Source organism: Bombina bombina, chromosome 9 (assembly GCF_027579735.1).
Source record: "Bombina bombina isolate aBomBom1 chromosome 9, aBomBom1.pri, whole genome shotgun sequence".
Taxonomy (NCBI): Eukaryota; Metazoa; Chordata; class Amphibia; order Anura; family Bombinatoridae; genus Bombina; species Bombina bombina.
In genome coordinates, this window is record NC_069507.1 from 34209234 (window position 1) to 34236567 (window position 27334).

The window sequence follows — 27334 nt, forward strand, 5'->3', positions numbered from 1 at the left end:
GTTTAAAAAAAAAAAAAGCTCTAATATACAGTATAAGGGTATTTTTATTTTTGCACTAGTCCAGGGATCAGCAAACATTTTCTGTAAAAGTAATGGCTCATATTAAGCCCTGATGGCCAAGAGGCAAAATTTAAGATATTATGTAGGTACATCACATCTATAACAAGAGAGAAACAAATCTTAACAAAATTCATAATCTTCAACAAACTTGGACAGTTACTTTGGTTGTGGACTCATTGTCCTGTGATCAGTTTAAACCGTTTCTTTCCTTTGATTTGGGAATCTTGTGTCAGTGTACATAGTATTGTGTAAATGATACTTTGAGCTTATAGGAGCTAGTTTCCCCCAGCACTGGATAAAAAGTATATGTGTGTGAGGGTTTGATGGTTTGTGGCACTTGCTAAAGAATCGCTTATTTTAAATTTTGTTAATATTAACCCTTTGAGTGCTAACGACGGCTCTGAGCCGTCGCAAAGTTTCCCTCTCAGGTGCTAAAGACGGCTCAGAGCCATCACTAGCACTCTCCCACCTTCGTGGAGTTCTGGGCACCTTCATCTACTTCCACCCAGCGATCTGGCCTGTATAGTGACAGGCATCGGGGCTTCACGTTTTTCGCAGTGACGTCAGGTGCAATGATGCAATGACATCACTGTGCAGCTTTATTTAAAACTGACAATTGTCACTTATAGGGAGATGGGAGCATGCTGCTTAGATGCCTGTATCTCAAGCATCTAAGCAGCTACAGACCCACCATTAGAAAGGTAATCGTCTACTCTTGCCAATGGTATAAGTCTTGGGGGTGTACAGTAAAAAATAAAAAAATAAATATGAAAAAAAAAAAGGATTTGGGGGTCTCTAAAGGCACATAAATAAAGATCAAAATTGCCTAGAGACCCCCAAAATACATGTTCTAAAAATAAACTTTATTTTTTTTTAAATAAATATTGGTTTAAGTATTATAGCTAAATGATCACCGTGGTAAGTAACCAGCGTTACCGCAGTGATCACCTAGCAGAGAAATGTCGCATTCCCATTTACAATATGGACCGATATTATATTTGTAATCCCATGATCACCTGGGTAATGTGGTTACAAATTAATAAATGGTAGAAGAATGCTTTTTTTAAAAAAAATATCTATATATTTATAATCAATCTTTTAGCATGCATGGAAGATGAGTAAAACACCATCTTTACGCAGCTCTCTCCATCTTTAAAAACTTTTTTATTTTTTTTGCAAAGAAGCTTATTTTTTGCAATAAAAAATATATATTTTCTAGCGACAATTCCTTTAAAAATATCTATTTTGTAAAGAGAATTAAAAAAAAAAATAGTCTTTCAACTTTACCGGGTTATGTCTGCAATCAGACAGCTGTAGCCACCTGGGAAATTAAGATACATTAAATAAAGTACACATTTTGGAAAGTACACCCTTTGGCGCATCAAATGGGGGCTACATGTATTGTTAGTACAAAAATAGACAATGTAATATATAATAAGTAGAATATGACTCTTTGCTAAAAATAAAATATTTTTTATGCAAAGCACCATATTCCATTAATTGTTGCACACCTCAATTGTGTGCTAGAGATACATGTAGCCCCTCATTTGATGAAGGGTGTACTTTCTACAAATGTGTGCTTTGTGTACCATATTTTAATTTTCCAAGTGGCTAGAACGGTTTAATTGCAGACATGGAAATCTTGAAATTGTCTAAAAAAAAAAACTTTCAACGTTTATGGGTTATGTCTGCAATCAGACAGCTGTAGAAACTAAGATACATGAAATAAAGTACACATTTTTGGAAATTACATCCCTTGATGCATCAAATGAGGGGCTACAAGTATTGCTAGCACAAAAGTAGACAATGTAATAAGTGGAATATGGCTCTTTGCTTAGAATTTTTATTTTTTTAAGCAATACAACTTATTCTATTAATTACTGTGCACCCCAAATTCATGCTAAAATACTTGTAGCCTCTCATTTGCAAATGTGTGCTTTATGTACCCCATTTTAATTTATCAGGTGGCTAGAACTGTTTAATTGCTGAAAACAGTACAGTAAATAAGATGCTGTTTTTGATAATTTATTAAATTGACATGCCTGCAATAAAACAGTGAAAAAAACAGTGAAATGTTCTTAATTTCTGCTTATTTCAGACAGGTTACCTACTACAAATATTTATCCACACAGATTTTGATGAATAAAATTACATACTATTATTTATTGAGTCAGGAGTAAAAAAATATGTGCTATTTTTTAAACCCAATGATACATACACATATAATAATGGAATATATTTTGAATCTGCTGAGTCTGCTGAAAAAAATAATAAATAATATATAGTTTATTCGCACAAACTTTATTTCTAAAAGTGTTTAAATGTGAACTGCAACATAAAGCTCAAAACCAGCTTAGCACACAGGAGGGAAATGGCTTAGCAGCAAAAGGGTTTAAAAGAATTTCGAAATTCTAACGTGTTGTTGGACCTGCAAGTGAAATGCAATCTATCATGGCACCTCAGTGTAATCCACCGCTAGTGTACACTGTTCTATTCTAAAGTTAGCATGGCATGCACAAATTCATTAGAACGTGGTATTTTTGCATTATTGATCCTAACTAACTGTGTTTAGCTCTGTGCAAATGGGTAAAACACATAGGTAAATCCAGTTCCACAGCAACACTGCATTACTGAAAGCTAGCTAAACACATCTGGTGAGCCAGTGACAAGAGGCATATTATGTAGCCATCAGTAATAATCTAGCTCCTAGTTGTGCATTGCTGTTTCTGAGCATACTTAAGTATGCTTTTCAACAAAGGATACCAAACTAACAAAGTAAAATGATTTGACAGTCGTGTGGCTGCCATTCCTGTTTGGCTGACCTGTTGTCTTCTGCTGGGAAGCTGCAAAATTACCTCTTTGCAGAGATTAACCCCATAATTATCTAGGACTAGTAGTGCAAAAATGACATGAATTTTTGCATTATTATGTCCCTTTAAGATCACATTGCTTTAAAGAAACAAAACACAATGGCTGAAACATCTTTTGTTATGTGTTGCTATGTGTGGATACATTTAGTTACCCCGATGTGCAGAACAATACCCCTCAAATTAGCATTTGTAAACTAAACACGTTACCATGGAACCTGCCATGAAAAAGAAAGTATTAAATGGCTCTTTGGACATCAGTTCTCTAGGCCCTAATTGTCCGTCACATGCATTCAGAAGTATTAATTTTATGCATAGTCAGTGTGCCCTCTGCACATCCATACAACTCCTCTAGTGGACTGCACATTATACAATGTAACACACATTCACTGATATATACACATAACATATACTAAGTATATACACATCCGTACATCTCCTCTAGTGCACTGAATATTATACAATGTAACACACATTCACTGATATATACACATAACTAGGGTTGCACCGATACCATTTTTTATAACTGAGTACAAGTACCGATACTTGTTTTCAAATACTCGTCGATACCAATTACCGATACTTTTTTTTTTTTATGTCATGTGACAGTTTACCAAGCACAATAAAGACTAATTATTTAAGATTCCTTCTTTATAATTATAAAGGACTGTAACTCAAAAGACATTATGAAATAATAAAACAGTTTTATTTGTCACAAAGTTCACAGAACATGTTTATAAATAAAAAATATTACAAAAAAATCTTAAATTTAAAGGGGTGATGCCATTGGGTTGTAGGGCTGTTATATAACATCAATCTGACATTTGTATTTAATACAAAGTAATATAATTTAATTCTGAAAAAATATTGGGGAAGGAGTGTCCCAGTAAACCCCTATGAGAAAAATGCGACGTGCATTCTACCGACTCAAGGGCTGGTCTTCATATTTTTCCAGGGCTGCTTTTTATTCCCAGTCCAGCCCTGGCTATAGATGTTCCTCAGAGTACAGTATGTTTTGAACATCATTGTGCAAGATGAGAACTAGCAGTAAAAAAGGCAATCTAGCAATTAGAATAATTTTTCAAAAGTTAGTGGCAAGTTAGAAGCATCTCTGCATGTTCAGCTGTTTTTGCTATCAGTAAGGAGGTTCGACTCTAAGTTGAACAGTCTTTCACTTTCCACACTACTGCATCGGGCAGAAAGATAATTTGGGCCATTTTAGCCAGAGATGGAAATCTGTTTATTAACTGCCCAGTACTTCAGGGGTTTGTCTGAACGTGGCACAGTGATCGCTCCTACAATAATACAAATAACAGCAATTTTTATTGGCAGAACAGTAGTAAACAATTTTTAGTTTAGTCTCCACTCCAGTTTAAAATGAAAGATAGCATATGGGTAGGAAGTGGAGGTATCGGTTTAAGTATCGGTGCATTTGCACGAGTACAAGTACTCATGCAAATACTTGGTATCGGTACCGATACTAGTATCGGTATCGGTGCAACCCTACACATAACATATACTAAGAATATACACATCCGTACATCTCCTCTAGTGCACTGCACATTATACAATGTAACACACATTCATTGATATATACACATAACATAACATATACTTAGGGGCCCATTTATCAAAGGGCTTGCGGACCTGATCTGACACTGCGGATCAGGTCCGCAAGACCTCGCTAAATGCGGAGAGCAATACGCTCTCCGCATTTAACATTGCACCAGCAGCTCACAAGAGCTGCTGGTGCAACGCCGCCCCCTGCTGACTCGCGGCCAATCGGCCGCCAGCAGGGAGGTGTCAATCAACCCGATCGTATTCGATCGGGTTGATTTCCGGCGATTTCTGTCCGCCTGCACAGAGCAGGCGGACAGGGTTATGGAGCAGCGGTCTTTAGACCGCTGCTTCATAAGTTGTGTTTCTGGCGAGTCTGAAGACTCGCCAGAAACACGGCCCTTCAAGCTCCGTACGGAGCTTGATAAATGGGCCTGTAAGTATATACACACATCTCTTCTAGTGCACTGCACATTATACAATTTAACACACATTCACTGATATATACACATAACATAACATAAACTAAGTATATACACATCCGTACATCTCCTCTAGTGCACTGCATATTATACAATGTAACACACATTCACTGATATATACACATAACATATACTAAGTATATACACATCCGTACATCTCCTCTAGTGCACTGCATATTATACAATGTAACACACATTCACTGATATATACACATAACATAACATATACTAAGTATATACACATCCGTACATCTCTAGTGCACTGCACATTATACAATGTAACACACATTCACTGATATAGACAAATAACATAACATATACTAAGAATATACACACATCTCCTCTAGTGCACTGCACATTATACAATGTAACACACATTCACTGATATATACACATAACGTAACATATACTAAGTATATACACATCCGTACATCTCTAGTGCACTGCACATTATACAATGTAACACACATTCACTGATATATACACATAACATAACATATACTAAATATATACACACATCTCCTCTAGTGCACTGCCCATTATACAATGTAACACACATTCACTGATATATACACATAACATATACTAAGAATATACACATCCGTACATCTCCTCTAGTGCACTGCATATTATACAATTTAACACACATTCACTGATATATACACATAACATATACTAAGTATATACACATCCGTACATCTCCTCTAGTGCACTGCATATTATACAATGTAACACACATTCACTGATATATACACATAACATAACATATACTAAGTATATACACATCCGTACATCTCTAGTGCACTGCACATTATACAATGTAACACACATTCACTGATATATACAAATAACATAACATATACTAAGAATATACACACATCTCCTCTAGTGCACTGCACATTATACAATGTAACACACATTCACTGATATATACACATAACATATACTAAGAATATACACATCCGTACATCTCCTCTAGTGCACTGCACATTATACAATGTAACACACATTCACTGATATATACACATAACATATACTAAGTATATACACACATCTCCTCTAGTGCACTGCACATTATACAATGTAACACACATTCACTGATATATACACATAACATAACATATACTAAGTATATACACATCCATACATCTCTAGTGCACTGCACATTATACAATGTAACACACATTCACTGATATATACACATAACATAACATATACTAAGTATATACACATCCGTACATCTCCTCTAGTGCACTGCACATTATACAATGTAACACACATTTACTGATATATACACATAACATATACTAAGAATATACACACATCTCCTCTAGTGCACTGCACATTATACAATGTAACACACATTCACTGATATATACACATAACATATACTAAGTATATACACACATCTCCTCTAGTGCACTGCACATTATACAATGTAACACACATTCACTGATATATAAACATAAAATAACATATACTAAGTATATACACATTCGTACATCTCATCTAGTGTACAGCACATTATACAATGTAACACACATTCACTGATATATACACATAACATATACTAAGTATATACACATCCGTACATCTCTAGTGCACTGCACATTATACAATGTAACACACATTCACTGATATATACACATAATATATACTAAGTATATACACACATCTCATCTAGTGCACTGCACATTATACAATGTAACACACATTCACTGATATATACAAATAACATAACATATACTAAGTATATACACACATCTCCTCTAGTGCACTGCACATTATACAATGTAACACACATTCACTGATATATACACATAACATAATATACACTAAGTAAATACACATCCGTACATCTCTAGTGCACTGCACATTATACAATGTAACACACATTCACTGATATATACACATAACATAACATATACTAAGTATATACACATCCGTACATCTCTAGTGCACTGCACATTATACAATGTAACACACATTCACTGATATATACACATAACATAACATATACTAAGTATATACACATCTGTACATCTCTAGTGCACTGCACATTATACAATGTAACACACATTCACTGATATATACACATAACATATACGAAGTATATACACACATCTCTTCTAGTGCACTGCACATTATACAATGTAACACACATTCACTGATATATACACATAACATAACATATACTAAGTATATACACATCCGTACATCTCTAGTGCACTGCACATTATACAATGTAACACACATTCACTGATATATACACATAACATATACTAAGTATATACACATCCATACATCTCCTCTAGTGCACTGCACATTATACAATGTAACACACATTCATTGATATATACAAATAACATATACTAAGTATATACACACATCTCCTCTAGTGCACTGCACATTATACAATGTAACACACATTCACTGTTATATACACATAACATAATATATACTAAGTATATACACATCCGTACATCTCTAGTGCACTGCACATTATACAATGTAACACACATTCACTGATATATACACATAACATATACTAAGTATATACACATCCATACATCTCCTCTAGTGCACTGCACATTATACAATGTAACACACATTCATTGATATATACAAATAACATATACTAAGTATATACACACATCTCCTCTAGTGCACTGCACATTATACAATGTAACACACATTTACTGATATATACACATAACATAACATATACTAAGTATATACACATCCGTACATCTCCTGTAGTGCACTGCACATTATACAATGTAACACACATTCACTGATATATACACATAACATAACATATACTAAGTATATACACATCCGTACATCTCCTCTAGTGCACTGCACATTATACAATGTAACACACATTCACTGATATATACACATAACATATACTAAGTATATACACATCCGTACATCTCCTCTAGTGCACTGCACATTATACAATGTAACACACATTCACTGATATATACACATAACATAACATATACTAAGTATATACACATCCGTACATCTCCTCTAGTGTACAGCACATTATACAATGTAACACACATTCACTGATATATACACATAACATATACTAAGTATATACACATCCGTACATCTCCTCTAGTGCACTGCACATTATACAATGTAACACACATTCATTGATATATACAAATAACATATACTAAGTATATACACACATCTCCTCTAGTGCACTGCACATTATACAATGTAACACACATTCATTGATATATACAAATAACATATACTAAGTATATACACACACATCTCCTCTAGTGCACTGCACATTATACAATGTAACACACATTCATTGATATATACAAATAACATAACATATACTAAGTATATACACATCCGTACATCTCCTCTAGTGCACTGCACATTATACAATGTAACACACATTCATTGATATATACAAATAACATGCTTCATATGCTAAGAAGTACTTCATTAGAGACTGTGCTGTGTTATTTGCTGCTGGAAGTAATTCCATGGCTAGAATCGTGGAACATTAATTTTGTCTATGAATTATTTTTCTTATTGTTTTATATACAAGTAAAAATGTAACCTTATCAACAAATAAAAACAGATTTTTTTAAAAAAAATGTATATAATATATATTTAATTTTTTTATTATTTTATTTATTTTTTTAATCTCTTTTCATTTGTTGATAAGGTTTAAACAATGTTAACAATACAAATACATTTTACAATCTTTATAATTGCATCAGAGACAAAGAAAGATTAAAGGAACTCTCAAGTCAAAATTAAACGTTCATGATTCAGATAGAGCACAAATTTAAAACAACTTTCCAATTTGCTTCCATTAAAAAAAGTGCACAATCATTTTATATTTACACTTTTTGAGTCACCAGTTCCTACTGAGCATGTGCAAGAATTCACAGAATATACGTATATATGCATTTGTGATTGGCTGATGGCTGTCACATGATACAGGAGGAATGGACATAGATAACTTTGTAATTTGTTAGAAAAAATCTACAACGGATTTGAAGCTCAGACTAAGTGCTATTGCATTGTTTTGTCATCATGCATTTGTTGTTTATGCAAATCTACTTTATTTACTGGTCTGTTAATACAAAAAAAGTTGTCAGAAAAAAATCAATAAAAAACAATGACAATTATTTTTATCAGCATGATCATACCACCGCCATCATATTTATATAGTCATATTACCTTATACTTCTAATTCCTCTGCAGTAGTCATGCTATTGTCATAGGTTTAATACAAATAAGTACTTTAAAGGGACACTATCCCTGGTGAATGACAACTGTAATGCAAACAATAAGTTATAACTTTACTATTTTTGCTTCTTAAAGGGACATTGAACACTAAATAGATCTCATACACCTCCCTCTAATCATTGGTGCCGTCATTAGGAAACCTAGCTACATTGCACGTTACTGCACATGTGCAAACAGGTCGGTACTGGAATGTAAGGAAGAATGGATTTCAATATGGCGGCACCCATGAGGGAGGCTGGGAATAACCTCAGTACTATGCTTATGAGGTACATTTGGTGTTCAATGTCCCTTTGAGGCAAGAAAATAAAAATTAAACTGAAAGCATAATATTTTAAGAAACTTTTCCATGTACATCTATTAGTAAATGTACTTTGTTCTATTGGTATCCTTTATTGAAAAGCATACCTAAATATGCTCAGGAGTAGCCATGCACTACTGGGAGCTGGCTGCTGATTGGTAGCTACACACATTTCCTCTTGTCATTGACTCACCCAATGTATACAGCTAGCTCCTAGTAGTGGGTCTCTGATTTAGAGGTGACATTTAATGAGTGTAACCCCTTTTAAACAAAAAAAAATGGTGTTTATTGGCACAGACTAAGCTTGCTCAAAAACATTACAATAAAAAAACTATGTAAACAGGTAGGAAAAGCACTTAAAATTAGCAAAACTGTTTTTTTCCCCCCAAGACGTCAAAAATGTGGAATTAAAAATTCCACAAAGCTGCAGGAAAATTGAGTTGTGATGGAGTGCGGTATCGCTGTCTAGCTGTCCCCATGCGAGGGACAAGGGGTACTACTGTGACACAAATGCTTGTGGTAAATGAGTTATTGTAGGATTTTTAAATGGGGTGGAACGTTAAATGGAACAGAATGTATAAAAATGTTACTTTTCACAGACTCCCTAGAAAGGCTATGAAGTCAATTCAGCAACCTCAATTTTCTTTATAATTCTGAGAATCAAATAACTGTTTTAGAAAATTTGTATAATGTTGAAGAATACTTTTGTAGTCTCTCTGAAATAAAACATGTGCACACCTATAATTATACACTTCAGAACAATGCAGGGGATGTTGCTGGGTTGCCCTTACCCTTGGCACGAGAGAATCACACACAATAGACAATGGGATGGTAGATAAGTAATGCATTTGTGTGTCACTCTCTGTTTATAAACAAGCTAAAGGCTCCTAGCATCGTTTGTCACTAATGATTTACAGTAAATGACACTGTGACACCTCAGCAAGAGACCACAACACTTACATTGCCGATAACACTGCAGCAGGTTATTGATCTGTAGTAGTTGTGCTAAGAAAATTTAAAGGGATAAAAAAAACAAATTAAATGTGTTTGGATGCTTTTCATTTTTAAATAGGGACATTTTAGCAATATACTTACATTAGCAAAAATGATTCTAGTAAAACATATTACTGTTTCAGTGACATACGCACATATGCTACATGAGACTAGCGCCTCAGGATACAAATACTGTACGTCTGTTTAGAGCTGTAAGTGGCGAGTATTGTTTAAGTGAAGACTTAGGGGTAGATTTATCAAATGGCGAGCGGACATGACTCGCTGTAGTGGATCATGTCCTCCCAACATTGATAAATGCCGACAGCATATGCTGTCTGCATTTATCATTGCACAAGCATTTATGGTGAAATGCTTGTGCAATGCCGCCCCTTGCACATTCGCGGCCAATTGGTCGCTAGCAGGGGGTGACAATCATCGCAACCGTATCTGATCGGGATGATTGCTGTCCGCGACCTCAGCGATGGCGGATGAGTTAAGGAGCAGCGGTCTTACGACCGCGGCTTCTTAACTTAAGTTTCAGATGGACCTGAAACTTCGGGAGTAGGTTGCAGCATCCGCTGCTTGATAAATCTACCTCTTGATCTGTGTCACAAAAAGCCACCACTGACTCTGTGAGAAGCTGTGGTGTTTGAGGCATGGTGCATGGGGCACTCAGAGCATATGTGTATATGCTACTGAAAACCAGCAATAACTTTTACTAGAAGTATTTTTGCTAATGTACGGCTAGATTACGAGTTTTGCGTTATGAGTAAAAAAGCAGCATTATGGGTTATAACGCTGCTTTTTCACTACCGCTGCTATTACGAGTCTTGTAGGTACAGCTGTACCGCACACTTTTTTGGCCTTAACGCAAATTAACTTACGCAATTTGCGTAAAGTCTTTTTTCAATGGGACTTCCATAGTGCCGATATTACAAGCTTTTTCTGGGAGGCCAAAAAGTGAGCGGTACAGCCTATCCCGCAAGATTCGTAAGATTCGCAATCTAAAGTCACTAGTTATGAGTTTTACGCTACAAAGCCGTAGCATAAAACTCATAACTAAAGTGTTAAAAAGTGCACTAACACCCATAAACTACCTAAAATAAAATTATTAACCCCTAATCTGCCACTCCCGACATCGCCGCCACTATAATAAACATATTAACCCCTAAACCGCCGCACTCCCGCCTCGCAAACACTGGTTAAATATTATTAACCCTTAATCTGCTGTCCTTAACATCACTGCAACCTACATTACAGTTATTAACCCCTAATCTGCCGCACCCAACGTCACTGCCACTATACTAAAGTTATTAACCCCTAAAGTCTAACCCTAACACCCCCTAACTTAAATATAATTAAAAGAAATCGAAATAAAAATTCCTATCATTACCTAAATTATTCCTATTTAAAATTAAATACTTACCTGTAAAATAAACCCTAAACTAGCTACAAAATAACTAATAGTTACATTGTATCTAGCTTAGGGTTTATTTTTATTTTACAGGAAAGTTTGCATTTATTTTAACAAGGTAGAATAGTTATTAAATAGTTATTAATTATTTACAATCTACCTAGTCAAAATAAATACAAATTTACTGGGAAAATAAAACCTAACCTGTCTTACACTAACACCTAACCTTATACTACAATTAAATACAATTACCTAAATTAGAAAAAAAACAAGCACTAAATTACACAAAATAAAAAAAGAAATGATCAGATATTTAAACTAATTACACCGAATCTAATAGCCCTATCAAAATAAAAAAAGGCCCCCACAAAATAAAAAAAACCCCTAGCCTAAACTAGACTACCAATAGCCCTTAAAAGGGCCTTTTGCGGGGCATTGCCCCAAATAAATCAGCTATTTTACCTGTAAAAAAAAATACAAACAACCCCCCCTACAGTAAAACCCACCACCCACACAACCAACCCCCCAAATAAAATCCTAACTAAAAAACCTAAGCTCCCTATTGCCCTGAAAAGAGCATTTAGATGGGCATTGCCCTTAAAAGTGCATTTAGCTCTTCTTCAATTGCCCAAACCCTAATCTAAAACTAAAACCTACCCAATAAACCCTTAAAAAAACCTAACACTAACCCCCGAAGATCCACTTACAGTTTTGAAGACCGGACATCCATCCTCAATGAAGCCGGGAGAAGTCCTCAGCGAAGCGGCAAGAAGTCCTCAATGAAGCCAGGAGAAGTCTTCATCCAAGCCGGCAGAAGTCTTCATCCATCTGGCGTGGAGCGGGTCCATCTTCAAGACATCCGGCGTGGAGCATCCTCTTCGTACGACGTCTTCTTCCCGAATGAAGGTTCCTTTAAATGACGTCATCCAAGATGGAGTCCCTTGAATTCTGATTGGCTGATAGAATTCTATCAGCCAATCGGAATTCAAGGGACGCCATCTTGGATGATGTCACTTTAAGGAACCTTCATTCGGGAAGAAGACTTCGATTGAAGAGGATGCTCCGCGCCGGATGTCTTGAAGATGGACCCACTCCGTGCCGGATGGATGAAGATAGAAGATGCCGTCTGGATGAAGACTTCTGTCCGTCTGGAGGACCACTTCTGCCGGCTTGGATGAAGACTTCTCCCGGCTTCGTTGAGGACTTTTTGCCGCTTCGCTGAGGACTTCTCCCAGCTTCGTTGAGGATGGATGTCTGGTTTTCAAAACTGTAAGTGGATCTTCGGGGGTTAGTGTTAGATTTTTTAAGGGTTTATTGGGTGGGTTTTAGTTTTAGATTAGAGTTTGGTCAATTGAAAAAGAGCTAAATGCACTTTTAAGGGCAATGCCCATCCAAATGCCCTTTTCAGGGCAATGGGGAGTTTAGTTTTTTTTAGTTAGGATTTTATTTGGGGGGTTGGTTGTGTGGGTGGTGGGTTTTACTGTTGGGGGGTTATTTGTATTTTTTTTACAGGTAAAAGAGCTGATTTCTTTGAGGCAATGCCCCGCAAAAAGCCCTTTTAAGGGCTATTGGTAGTTTAGTTTAGGCTAGGGTTTTTTTTTTTTTTGGCAGGGCTTTTTTTATTTTGATAGGGCTATTAGATTAGGTGTAATTAGTTTAAATATCTGATAATTTCTTTTTTTATTTTGTGTAATTTAGTGTTTTTTTTTTGTAATTTAGGTAATTGTATTTAATTTAGGTAATTTATTTAATTGTAGGTTAGCTGTAAGACAGGTTAGGTTTTATTTTACAGGTAAATTTGTATTTATTTTAACTAGCAAGTTATTAAATAGTTAATAACTATTTAGTAACTATTCTACCAAGTTAAAATAAATACAAACTTGCCTGTAAAATAAAAATAAACCCTAAGCTAGATACAATGTAACTACTAGTTATATTGTTGCTATCTTAGGGTTTATTTTATAGGTAAATATTTAGTTTTAAATAGGAATTATTTAGGTAATGATAGTAATTTTTATTTAGATTTCTTTTAATTATATTTAAGTTAGGGGGTGTTAGGGTTAGGCTAAGGTTTAGGGGTTTATAAATGTAGGTAGGTGGCGGTGAGGTTAGGGGCGGCAGATTAGGGGTTAATAATATTTAACTAGTGTTTGCGATGCGTGAGTGCAGTGGTTTAGGGGTTAATATGTTTATTATAGTGGTGGCGATGTCTGGAGCGGCAGATTAGAGGTTAATAAGTATAATGTAGGTGTCGGCGATGTTGGGGGCGGCAGATTAGGGGTTAATAAATGTAAGATTAGGGGTGTTTAGACTCGGGGTTCATGTTAGGGTGTTAGGTGTAAACATAAATTTTGTTTCCCCATAGGAATCAATGGGGCTGTGTTACAGAGCTTTACGCTGCTTTTTTGCAGGTGTTAGGCTTTTTTTCAGCCGGCTCTCCCTATTGATATCTATGGGGAAATCATGCACAAGCACGTAAAACCAGCTCACCACTGCCTTAAGCAGCGCTGGTATTGGAGTACGGTATGGAGCTCAATTTTGCTCTACGCTCACATCTTGCCTGATAACGCCGGGTTTATGAAAACCTGTAATACCAGCGCTGTAGGTAAGTGAGCGGTGAAAATAACTTGCAAGTTAGTACCGCACCGCTCTTACCGCAAAACTCGTAATCTAGCTGGTAGTTAGCTAAAGTATACTGGAAATTTTTTTTAGAATTTAAATGAGCTAGGGTACTTATTAAGTAGTCACTGTGTAGAATGTTTAAGACTCAGGATTATGGATCCTGAAAGATGCACTCTAGTCTTTCTAGGGGTGGTGGTGGGAAAAAACCCTCTCTCTTCCAATGCAAAGTAGAGGAAAATATGGACAAAAACAAAAGTGAAACACTAAGCATTTATGGCAATTTACATTTTAAGTTTAATGTCACTTTAAAAATATGGCTGCCTTTTCTGTTTTAGAAAAACAATGGCCACTGAGAAAACCGAGTCTCTGCCTGCTCTACGTGAGGCACAGTAAGTACTCATAAGTATATGTACTGACATTCTCTAATTTGTATGGAATGTACAGCATGTCAGCAAGCATTTCTATAAAGGGACATGGACACTTTGAGATTGTGCTATAAATTTTTAAAAATATGGAGTAAAAAACTTTTAATACACATTATTACTTTATTTATTTTACCCCTTTTTTCTGTAACTTACATCTGAAAATTCCACACTTTGGCTGCACACTCTATTGACCCATTTATAACTGTCTCTAATTGGTCTAAGCATTATTTTATCAATATTTAAATAACTAAAATACATTTAAAAAAATCTACATGTGCATATTATTCTAAGGCTATTTCTTGCTTTAAAGCCATTATTCTCTCTATCATTTATTTAGGGCCTAGATTACAAGTGGAGCCTAATTTATTGCATGCCCGTAAATGGGCAAATTCGCGATAAATAACCAGCTATTAGCGCTCAAAAAATTAACCAGAGGTCAGTCCTTTCATGGTTCAGATAACACATACAACTTTAAGAGTCTTTCAAACACTGCGGTACTCAGACACAATATATACTCTCTGATCAGGGACGGTGTTTAAATGCAGATGCACAATGAATATGTACATATGCTCTGTGCACAGTCAAAGCTATCAATGATAATGTCACCAACATTTTTAATAATACATGTGAATTCAAATTTGTGTCGCTACCAATTCACGGTAAGGGTAGTACAGCTTCGTATGTTTTGACGCAGTAAATATACGTGATTATACTTTACTGGTTAGTATTGTGGGGAAGAGGATTATGTTTGCCTAGCATCACATGTAACACATTTCCTTTCGTTGCAGAGTTAATCATACATCACCAAAACAGCAGATGGAGCATATAAATGTCCCATCCCTAGCTGGGAAACTAGAACATTTAGCCCAGAATACCCCTCTGCGTTTCAGCGCCGAGGCTTTGAGACCCCTTACCAAAAACACGTCTCGCTTCGGTAATCTCAGCCAGCATTCCTTCTTTTCAAGGCACAGCCCCCATCCGCATCGTGTAACTCACATCCAAGGTATAGTCCAAGGTTCTGTATCAGTATCATTTTATTGTTGCTTAATTACCCATCTGCCCCTGGCATGTATCTTTTTTATTTCCCACAGCGTTTGATTAAATAGTCCTGATGTTATTATAGGGTCATAAAAGTTACACAAATCAATTCTCTCTAGACTCAGTGTTATCTTTTATAAAAAAAACAACAAAAAACCCTGAAATGTTATTCAGAAATCTTTTATGTTACAACTCTTCATGTTCATTTTTTAATCTTTAGCTCCCCCTAGTGTTATACAGGGTGTGTTAAAAAAAAATCATTTTTTAGAATGTGTAAAAAGGTATAATACAACCATAGGGCTCGTTTTAAGTCAGTAAAATGGAGCCATAAGCTACAGATGCAGCCAACAGCTAAAAGGAGTTTCTTTCATGTAATTGGCAAGAGTCCATGAGCTAGTGATGTATGGGATATACAATCCTACCAGGAGGAGCAAAGTTTCCCAAACCTCAAAATGCCTATAAATACAGCCCTCACCACACCCACAATTCAGTTTTACAAACATTGCCTCCTATGGAGGTGGTGAAGTAAGTTTGTGCTTGATTTTTATGATTTCTTCTATGATAAGCACTTCTAAGTATTCTGAAGCCCAATTCCTCTCAGAGTACAGTGTTTGTCAGATGGATGTGAAGAGAGTATCGCCTATTGATTTTATGGTTTTCTTCACTGGAAATCTTTTCAAAGGTTCTCTGTTATCGGTCGTAGGAATTCATCTCCTACCTCCCTTTTCAGATCGACAATATACTCTTATATACCATTACCTCTGCTGATACTTTTTCAGTACTGGTTTGGCTATCTGCAATATGTAGATGAGTGTCTTTTGGTAAGTATGTATCATTATTTAAGACACTCTCAGCTATGCTTTGGCACTTTATGTATTAATATAAAGTTTTAAATATATGTATTTTACTTATATTTGCCATGAGTCAGGTCTATATGTATTTCCCTTTGCAATCTCGCAGTTTCGTTATGTGAATCATGTTTTAGGAAGTTTGTCTTACCTAGGGTATAGTCTTTTTTCCAATTTGACTTGTTTTTTCTTTGAAAACTTGCTGGCAAAATAGGCTTGCGAGGGTGCAAAATGCTGTTATTTATTGCGTCATTCTTGGTGCGAGATTTTTTGGCACAAATGTGCGTCTGTAATGACGAAAGTTCGTAATTTCCTGTGCCTTTGTTGACGCTGGGTTGTTTGGCACGAAATTGTGTTTGTTATGACACGAGTTGTGTCATTTCCGGATGTTTGTTGGCGCAAAAAAAAAAATCAACTTCCTTTTGCGTTGTGCGTCATACTTGGAGCCAAAAAAAAATTAGTTTTATTTTACCCCACTTCCTATATGCTCCTTGCCTTCTTTATGATCAGAGGGCTATGCTATTTGCTTTTTTGTCATTTTAGCATTTGCATTTTTTCCTATTCCTGAAACTGCAATATGTGGAAATAAGATATTTTTGTTTAAATGTTATTTTTTCTTTTACATTTTACAAGATGTCTCAATCTTATCCTGTCTCAGAAGCTGCTGTAGGAACTATGCTGCCTGAACACAGTTCTACCAAAGCTAAGTGTATCTGTTGTAAACTAGTGGAGATTATATCTCCAGCTGTAGTATGTAACAGTTGTCATGATAAGCTTTTGCATGCAGAAAATGTTTCTATTAGTGCTAGTACAGTATCTGTTGTTACTTCAACATCTAAAGTACATGATATCCCTGTTGATATGAAAAATTATATTGCTGATGCGATACAGAAGGCTATGGCTGATATACCGAAAAGAAGATAAACAGCGCTTAGCCTATATTGAAATATAGGATAGCTAGGGATGTGGAACAACCAAGTTAAAAATTTATGTTAAAAGTGAACTAATATAATGCTATAGATCTGATATGATAAATATAAAAAAATTTTTATTATTACATAAATGAAGGCAGACAAATTATCTAAAAATGCATGTGCTTAAAATAAACTAAAATTCGCAAATGTTAAAAGTCAATAAAAAATCATAGAGAGGGGAGGACGTCTCCTCAGCCTCTATTATTGCACTATTACCACTTCAGCTTTTTGATTAGACCACCTTTAGGTATAATACTAGTAAATCCAACTCTGTCCGAATGTCATGGGTTGCAACTTCTGTTTAAACACCCTTTAGTGATATAAATCTGGATAATATCAGAGAATGTTGCAATTTACCTTTCACTCTAGAGTTCAATAAATTGTTACAATTAATAGGTTTGTATAAGATATTTCAGCAACAAAGTCCCATAACAATAATAAAGCAACAACAATATCCTTTTCAAGCCACAATATCCTTTTTCTGTGAAAAAAGGACTTCTGAGATAATCAAACAGTCTGTTTGGGTGCCAAAGGTTGGATTCATTCGATCAATAGCGGGTTAAACCTTGTTTGTCATATACATTCAGGAGCCGTTCGGCATTTAGAAGCAATCAGACACACTTTTACAATACAAGTTCAGTATTACTTCAATGTGGGATTGATGTGACAAGTGGGTATACTTTACCGGTCCCCTAGCTGTTTGGATTACAGCGTTGGTCGTGTTGCGTCTCTGCGGTCTATCATGGACCTGTCAGCATTCGCTCTCACCTCTGACCTTGTTGGTATGGTGACGTAGTGGTTCTCGTTAATGTAGATCACCACCGCTTTGGTCTCTTCAGGCATCTGATTTGCTTTGGGGGTTAACCGGTATCCTCTCCGCTTGCACCAATAACAATCCACTCCAAGCTCTTGCGGTCCAAATTATCCGTGATACACTCTGCGCAGAGTATTGGAAATAGCTGACTTAGACTGCCAGCAAGGATAATTGTAATAATGGATAATCTTCTTTTTGCTCCTTGAATAAACGTCTACGCGTTTCACCTCAGTGTAGGCTTTATCAAGACAATTGGCGTTTTATTTTTTTAGTATATTATCATATTGGTTGTATATACAACTTTTTAGTCAAATGTAGTTTTCTAAAGTATTTCACACACACACACATATATATATATATATATATATATATATATATATATATATATATATATATATATATATACTGTATATATATATATATAGTTACCCAATATACTGCATATTATCTTTAGCATGTTTCCCTTATACTGTAACAGCTGCATGCTTTGCCTTGTGTTATTGGTACTGAAGGGGTTAATAGAGAGCACTACATGAAAGGGATTAATAATAGTCTGGCATGCGGAAGAGCTCTGCATAGTTATCCCTGCCAGTAAAAACAAACAAATCCTGAGGGCAAACCTCAGTGAGCACAAATTACCTACTCTAGTAGTGACTCGTGAGTGATCAGTACACCTACGAGCAAAGAAAATATAACTCAATGCTAAATCTGGGTGCATCAACATTATTATTCTTAAACCGTGCAGTCAATCAGTCACCAGGCACCGGCTGTGTTAGACCAGCTGCGAGCAGAGGGGTGCATAAGGGAGCACACGAGCTAGAGTGGGCACAGCAAGGGGCTTGTATTGGGGGCAAACATCACTGTTACATCTCTTAACTTATGCGTGTGTGCAATGAATAACATTAACAGGGTAGAAAAGGTGAAGGGCCGGGGCAAGAAAAAAAACAAAAAAATCTGGTAGACATACTGTGTAACTTACTGTTGCCTTCCGCCTCTGTCTAGTACTGCTCTTCTGGGGTAGTTCAGACTGTCCTCTCCCCCTTCCATTACCTCCCTGGCCTGTGTGTGTGTCCTCACTGCCCCACTCGCTCCCCCTTCCTTATGGCTACTCCCAGAGGAGGAGGGCTACCGCTAAACATGGGTAGAAAGCAGGGCTATGTGATAGTATTGTTGTGGGTGACATGTTGCTTCCCCTATTCCGGCAATTTGCGGGTGTCAGATAGCCACTATTGAGACTCCTGGTCCCGGAACTTCCTGGAGAGTTGCTTGAGCGTGCGCACCTGCCCCCTCCCCCCACCTGAAAAATTTCAGCCAAAAATAAATAAATTATGTAAATTAATAATTAAAAAACATCCTTCGTTAGTGCTGCCTGCAGTGGTGTTGGGCCGGGCTCTTCAACTGATTGAAGCCCACGATGCTTCTCCTCCCACACACACAGCTCTTAGTGTGCGAGTGTCACGTGACAGCTGGCTCTCGCACACTAAGAGCTGTGCGGTTAGGAAAGCTATGGGCTGGCCTGTAGGTGGCGCTGAAGGCAATGCAGGCTGAAAGTGGATAGTGCTTTTGCCTATACTTTTATCTATCGCACTGCACATCATGTGCGATAGATAGAAGTAATGGGCAAAAGCCCATTCCACTTTCAGCCTAAATAAGGCAATTTTAATGTTTTTAGTCAAAACTGCAGTGGAGCCTGGAGGATTTTTTTATTTAATCATCAAAAAAGGTTTACAAATGTAATTAGTTTTTTTTTATTTCTCACTCTTTTTTTTTTTTTTTTCATCAGGGGTCAGGGGGCATCAGGGGTCAGGGGTTCACGTGCTCAAGTGCTCCTATAGAGAAGCCTCCACTGGTCTATTTGTTGTTTTTTCTGGTCGTAGGAAAGGTCAGAAAGCCTCTGACATTTCTTTGGCATCTTGGTTAAAGCTTTTGATTCACAAGGCTTATTTGGAGGCGGGTCAGTCTCCGCCTCAGAGAATTACAGCTCATTCTACTAGATCAGTTGCCACTTCTTGGGCTTTTAAGAATGAAGCTTCAGTTGATCAGATTTGCAAAGCAGCAACTTGGTCTTCTTTGCATACATTTTACCATTTTGATGTATATGCTTCTTCTGTAGTTTGCTTCTTTGATAGAAAAGTTCTTCAGGCAGCTGTCTCAGTTTGATTCTTCTGCTTATGATTTAAGTATTTTTCTTGAAATGTATGTGAAAATTATGAGAAAGACTTTATTTTTTTTATTTTTTTTCAGCAGAAATAGCTGTTTTTATTTTATCCCCTCGCTTTCTAGTGACCCCTTTTGTGGACTTCCACATCTTGGGTATTTCTATCCCATACGTCACTAGCTCATGGACTCTTGCCAATTACATGAAAGAAAACATAATTTATGTAAGAACTTACCTGATAAATTCATTTCCTTCATATTGGCAAGAGTCCATGAGGCCCACCCTTTTTTTGTTGGTTATGATTTTTGTATAAAAGCACAATTTTGTTTCCAGTTTCTTTTTTTGTATGCTTTTTTACTCCTTATTTCATCACCCCACTACTGGGCTATTCGTTAAAACTGAATTGTGGATGTGGTGAGGGGTGTACTTATAGGCATTTTGAGGTTTGGATAACTTTGCCCCTCCTGGCTCATGGACTCTTGCCAATATGAAAGAAATACATGTTTTATGGTATTATTTTATTACCCATTGAAAAGTATTGCGCAACGTGACTGTGCAGTTGCTCTTTTCATGTAGGTGAGGTCGATCTGCGCCATAACAAATGCCTTCCTATGGTAACCCAACCTTAGACTATAACATTTAAGTTCAACGCCTGTTCTAGAGACAAACAAAAACAAAGATACATTGAATTCATTAACATTTTTTTTTGGTTTTCTAACATTTTTAAAGTTATTGATATATGCTTGATTATATGTTTATATGTAAATCTATATTGATACTTAAATAGGAACATAACTCCAACACTTCCTATACCTGGGCCAGCAATGGATATTACAAATAGCAATACATTTATAAAGTGACACTTGTATTGTTTGAAAACTTTAATATCTCAATGAAAGAGACGCCTCAAAAAGCTTATTTTTCCTCTTTTACGCCTAGCTGAGCACACTGTAATGTTTGACACCTTATTGACCAGCTTCCAACAGTGTTTTGCCTGTTTGCGCTATTTTTGAAACTGCTATCTCTCAAAAAAACGTCACCATCACAACTTCAAAAATGGTAGAATTGCTAAAGATTTATACCCACCCCTCATCCTATCAGTGAGTTGCACGTCACTCTGCTTTATAATCAATAGAGAAGCAACTGCCTGTTATAGTTCACCTCTCTGCGCATAGACGGAGCTCCAGCGTAAAGGACACTGCAGCACAAAACCGCTTTCAAAACAATACAGAACAAACAAATGAAAAAGAAGATAAAAGTCTCCGTTATAAAACTGTCCTGTCTAATAAATGCAAAAGTGAAAAAAGTTAAAGAGAAGTAAAAGAGAAATAAAAACAAGACAACCTCATTAGCTTTGTAATAGTGAGAAAGGATGGGAAACTTCCCAAGGAAAATAGAGACTTTATAAATCCCAACCACGCCTCTAATCACCCACATCTAATGACCATGTTTAATGACCAATCATGCCTCTAATGACAATGCATATAATGACCATTTGTCTAATGACCACATAGTTAATGACTACACCTCTAATGGCCATGCATCTAATGATGATGTGTCTAATTACCATGCTCTAATGACCACACCTCATATGACCACAACTCTAATGACCACGCCGCTAATGACCACACAACTAATGGCCATGCATCTAATGATGATGTGTCTAATGACCACATCTCTAATGAGCACACATCTAATGACCATGCGTATAATGACCATGTGTCTAATGACCCCACAGTTAATGACCACACCTCCAATGACCATGTGTCTAATGATTACGTGTCAAATGACCATGTGTCTAATGATCACACTTATGATGACTACACCTCTAATGACCATGTGTCTAATGACCACAACTCTAATGACAATGCAGATTATGACCACACATCTAATGACCATGTGTATAATGGCCATGTATCTTATGACTACACCTTATGACTTACACGTCTAATGACCATGTGTTTAATTACCATGTGTGTAATGACCAGGTCTCTAATGACCATGCGTATAATTACCACGTGTGTAATGACCATGCCTCTAATGGCCATATGTGTAATGGCCATGCCTCTAATGACCATGTATGTAATGGCCAAGCCTCTAATGACCATGCATATAATTACAATGAGTGTAATGGCCATGCCTCTAATTACCATGCATATAATTACCATGTGTGTAGTGGCCATGACTCTAATGACCATACCTCTAGTGACCATTCTTTTAATAAAGACGTGTCTAATGACCATGTGTATAATGACCACACCTCTAATGACCATGAGTCTGATTACTACACATCTAAGGACCATGCCTATAATGACCACTCCTCTAATGACCAGGTGTCTAATGACCCCTCCTCTAATGACTACAAATCTTAGGACCATGCCTCTAATAACCGTGTATCTAATGACCATTCCTGTAGATCACCACAGAATTCCTACATTGAAACCCTCTTTCATGCCTAAGAGTTCACTGAGAACTATTGTTCTATAAAGTGAGACTACATTATCATCACAAAAAAAAAAACATGCAAAGCTTGTCAGATGGTGGTTTGTGTATTGTTTGCCTGTCCTACTCATACTCACCATCCAGCAGTTTTTCTAGCAATACTAACCTGAACCACCTTGGCCAGTGTAAATAAAATCAGCGGTAACAGGAGGCTACACAACCTACTTTCTCTTGGTAAATAATTGGCTTACAGATTTTTATCCAAATCATCTACTTCACCCAACTTTAAAGATGTGGGTATCCAGTTGGTCGGACTTTTATGAATAAATTCCTTTTTTTTTTTTTTAAATATATTTTTATTGAATTTTTTTAACATAACAAAAAAAGAAATGAAACATATTCATATAAGACATAAAAAAAAAAAAAAAAAAAAAAAGTAACACAGATACCTTGGTTGTTACCGTTAACATAATAACTAAAACATGATTTATCAACAAGGATCATCCCAGATTTAAATAATATCCCTAATAATAATAAAAAACAAACAAAAAAAAAAAAACAAAAAAAAAAACAAAACAACCATATATTACAATACCCTACAAACAATATTACAATATTACTAAGGTAAGAAAATCTGCAAGAAAGACTTTACACTGTGTTTGATTACATGACTATAACTAACATAATCATCCGCTCCATATCGTAATCATACTTCTGATTTTTAACATGGTTCATTCTTACATAAACACCAGAGGGAGAAAAAAAAAAAAAAAAAAAAAAAAAAAAAAGAAAAGGAGGGAATTCCCCCCCCTGTCTCCCAGAAAACCAGGCCCAGCTCGTAAACATGATTCAAAAGCAATATCCTTACAGATCTTTAATAACTATTAGTATACTTCTCTGTAGAGTGAAATCCATGACGCTGGAAATTCACCTAATAACACTAATTCTGCAAAGCTATCAGAGCTCAGAAAGGGATTCAATATGGATCTTTGAAGTTGACAAGGGTATGTTTTAATGATAGGGAGCCATCTTGCTAGAAATTTTTTAATTTTTTTTTCTCCTGTTAATTGCGTATGAAAGGATTCGAATATGATTTGGTTTTGTACTTCTCTAATAAAGAGTGAAAAACTAGGGGCTGTTTTTCCCTTCCACGCTTTCAATATCAGATACCTAGTCAATAAGATTATTGTATTTAATATATTTTCATGTAGGGGTTGATTATCTGAATGATTTTTAAGAAATATGATCTCTTCTAAACCAAGAGAGATGTCCACCCTATAGGTTTTATTGAGCCAGAAGATAACTTTTTTCCAGAATTGATTGATCTTTGGACAGCGTCCAAACATATGCAGGATGTCTGCTTTTGGGTGCATACAACGTGGGCAGAGAAATGTTTGCAATGGGAACATTCTTTTTAATCTAGCTGGAGTATAATAATAATTATTCAATAGTTTCGTATGTGATTCTTTCCAATTTATTGATATCTTACATTTACCTAAAGCCAAAAAGCTTGTCCTTATTTTTTCAGGGTTCATGTCGGCAAAATAAGGTATCCAGATATTGCATATTTTATCTAAGAAAATTTGACTTTGTTTAGCCAGCATTATATCATATATTAGTGAGATTGACGAGGTTCCCCCTGAGAATTTTGAGATATATGTTCTAATATCAGACCATGCACCATTTCTTTCCAGCACCCAGCGCTTACTATTAACAAAATGTCGTATTTGAAAATAAGCAAACCGACTATTTCTAGGCAGATCAAATTGCGTTACAAGCGACTCAAATGAATGTGTCAGGCCAGAGTCTAATAGGATTTGATAGACAAATTTCAAACCCTTCTCCTCCCAGGTTTTAAATACTGCCTGGCTAATTCCAGGAATAAATTCCGCATTACCTCTAATTGGAAGATATTCGGATATCCTATGATTTGCTCCAATTAGATGGCAGAATTTGCGCCATGCTATCACTACATTGTTAATAGAAATTAGATTACGTACATTTTTTGGAATTTCATCCAATGGATTATGTAGGATAGCTTTCAGTGAATAAGGATAAATCATATAACTTTCAAGGTCAGTTGACGAAAACCAATTAGTTTCTGCTAACCAATCAAATGCAATTTTAACCAAAGCGGCCAAATTATAAAGACTAATATTAGGTAATGCAAAACCCGCCATATTGCGTTTTTGAATTAATTTATTGAAAGAGATACGTGGTTTCTTACCCTGCCAGATAAATTTACTAAACATAGCATTTATTTTATTAATATCCGATTTTTTTAAAAGCAGAGGGAGATTCTGTAAGGGATATAGGAGTTGTGGGAAAATAATCGTTTTTACTAGGCTAACTCTTGCTGTTATAGACAGCGGGAAAGCTGTCCAAATTTCTAGGTTTGTCTTGATCTTTTGCATAAGCATTTGATAGTTTAGATTATACCAATTCTGAGGATTTTTATGTAAGTATAGACCTAGATATATAAGAGTATCAACAACTTTAAATGGAATTTCCCGCATACTATATCTAGTCTTCTGAAGCCACATTAATTCACTTTTAGTGTAATTTATTTTATATCCTGAAAAGGTGCTAAAAATATTTAAACATGTTAGAATTAGGGGTATTACCTGCGGAGTATTATATAAAAAAATAATAATATCATCTGCATATAAAAGAATTTTTAATGCAGGTGTCACTATAGGGGTCCCTATACATACCTGTCTTAACCAGATGGCCAGCGGTTCGAGAGCGATATTAAAAAGTAAAGGGGAGAGTGGACAGCCCTGTCTCGTACCTTTTCTTAGTGAGATTGCCTTAGTTAATGATCCGTTAATTAAGAGGAAAGATATTGGATTCTTATATAGATTATGTATAAAATGAACAAAATGATTTTTAAATCCAAATCTTTCCAGTGCTTTGAAAAGGTACTCCCATTCGATTGAATCAAAGGCCTTCTCGGCATCAAGTGTTAGTAAAGCTGTATCAAATTTTGTTTGTTTCCCTGTATTCCATATATAATCTAAGAAAGTTATAACTTTACGTATGTTTTTTGATGATTTTCTTGATGCCATGAAGCCCGTTTGGTCCGGATGAATGATTTTGTCAAGACAGTTCATTAATCTGGCAGCCACAATTGATGTTAGAATTTTATAGTCTGCATTTAAGACCGATATTGGTCTATATGATGCTAGATCTTCCATGTTTTTACCTTTTTTTGGTATTAACGTGATATTTGCCGCTGAGAAATAAACAGATATTGGGGTATTATGTACAAAGTAACTGTTAAAAAGTTTTTCTAATATCGGGCTGACCTCTTCTACCAAGATTTTCAAGTATTCCACTGGTAGACAGTCTGGACCTGCTGCCTTGTTCGAATTAGCCTCGTTAATTGCCTTGACTATCTCTTGTAGAGTAATGGGTGCATTCAGGGCTGTCAGTTGTTCCTCTGTGATTTGAGGTATTGTAACTTGTGACCAGAAGTTTTCTTGGTTAAAATTATCACCACTAGAGTTAGTATAAAGTTGCTGATAATAATTAAAAAATAACTTGCTGATATCTCTAGAATCTGTACACCTCTGGTCACCATCTTTAATCGCTAATATAACATTTTTCTTCTTTCTATTTTTAATTATACTGGCCAGGTATTTGGCCGAGCAGCCATGAAATCCTTTAAACTTTATATTAATCTTTTGCTCTTCTTCCTGGGATTTTTGTTTTAATACAATATCCCTTTCCTGTCTAGCTTTATTGTAGTTCCCCCAGTTTATATCTGAAGGGTTATTACAAAACTTCTTATACGCGTTTTTGACCTGATTGGATAATTGTCTTTCCCTGGCAAGTGATTTCTTTTTCCTAGTACTTACATATGATTTAATTTCTCCCCTTAGCACCGATTTAGATGCTTCCCAAAAAGTTTCAACTTTATTAAGATATGCAAGGTTGTACGTACAGTAGTCTTTCCACTTCTGTTTCAGCCAATAGGAAAACCTGGTGTTATTATATAGATAACGTGGGAAGGGGATGGTTTGACTTTCGGATTTAGACCTAGTCCCAGT

At 35.9% G+C, this 27334-nt stretch overlaps 1 protein-coding gene across 1 annotated transcript in view; it reads left to right on the forward strand.

Annotated features, from left to right (window-relative positions):
• TBATA (thymus, brain and testes associated) overlaps nucleotides 1–27334 on the forward strand; it is a 45170-nt gene that overhangs the window by 4298 nt on the left and 13538 nt on the right. Inside the window, exons 2-3 of the mRNA XM_053691614.1 lie at nucleotides 14919–14972; nucleotides 15797–16011. Of these exons, the coding sequence (XP_053547589.1) occupies nucleotides 14926–14972; nucleotides 15797–16011 (262 nt within the window). The 5' untranslated portion in view covers nucleotides 14919–14925. The remainder of the gene's footprint in view (nucleotides 1–14918; nucleotides 14973–15796; nucleotides 16012–27334) is intronic.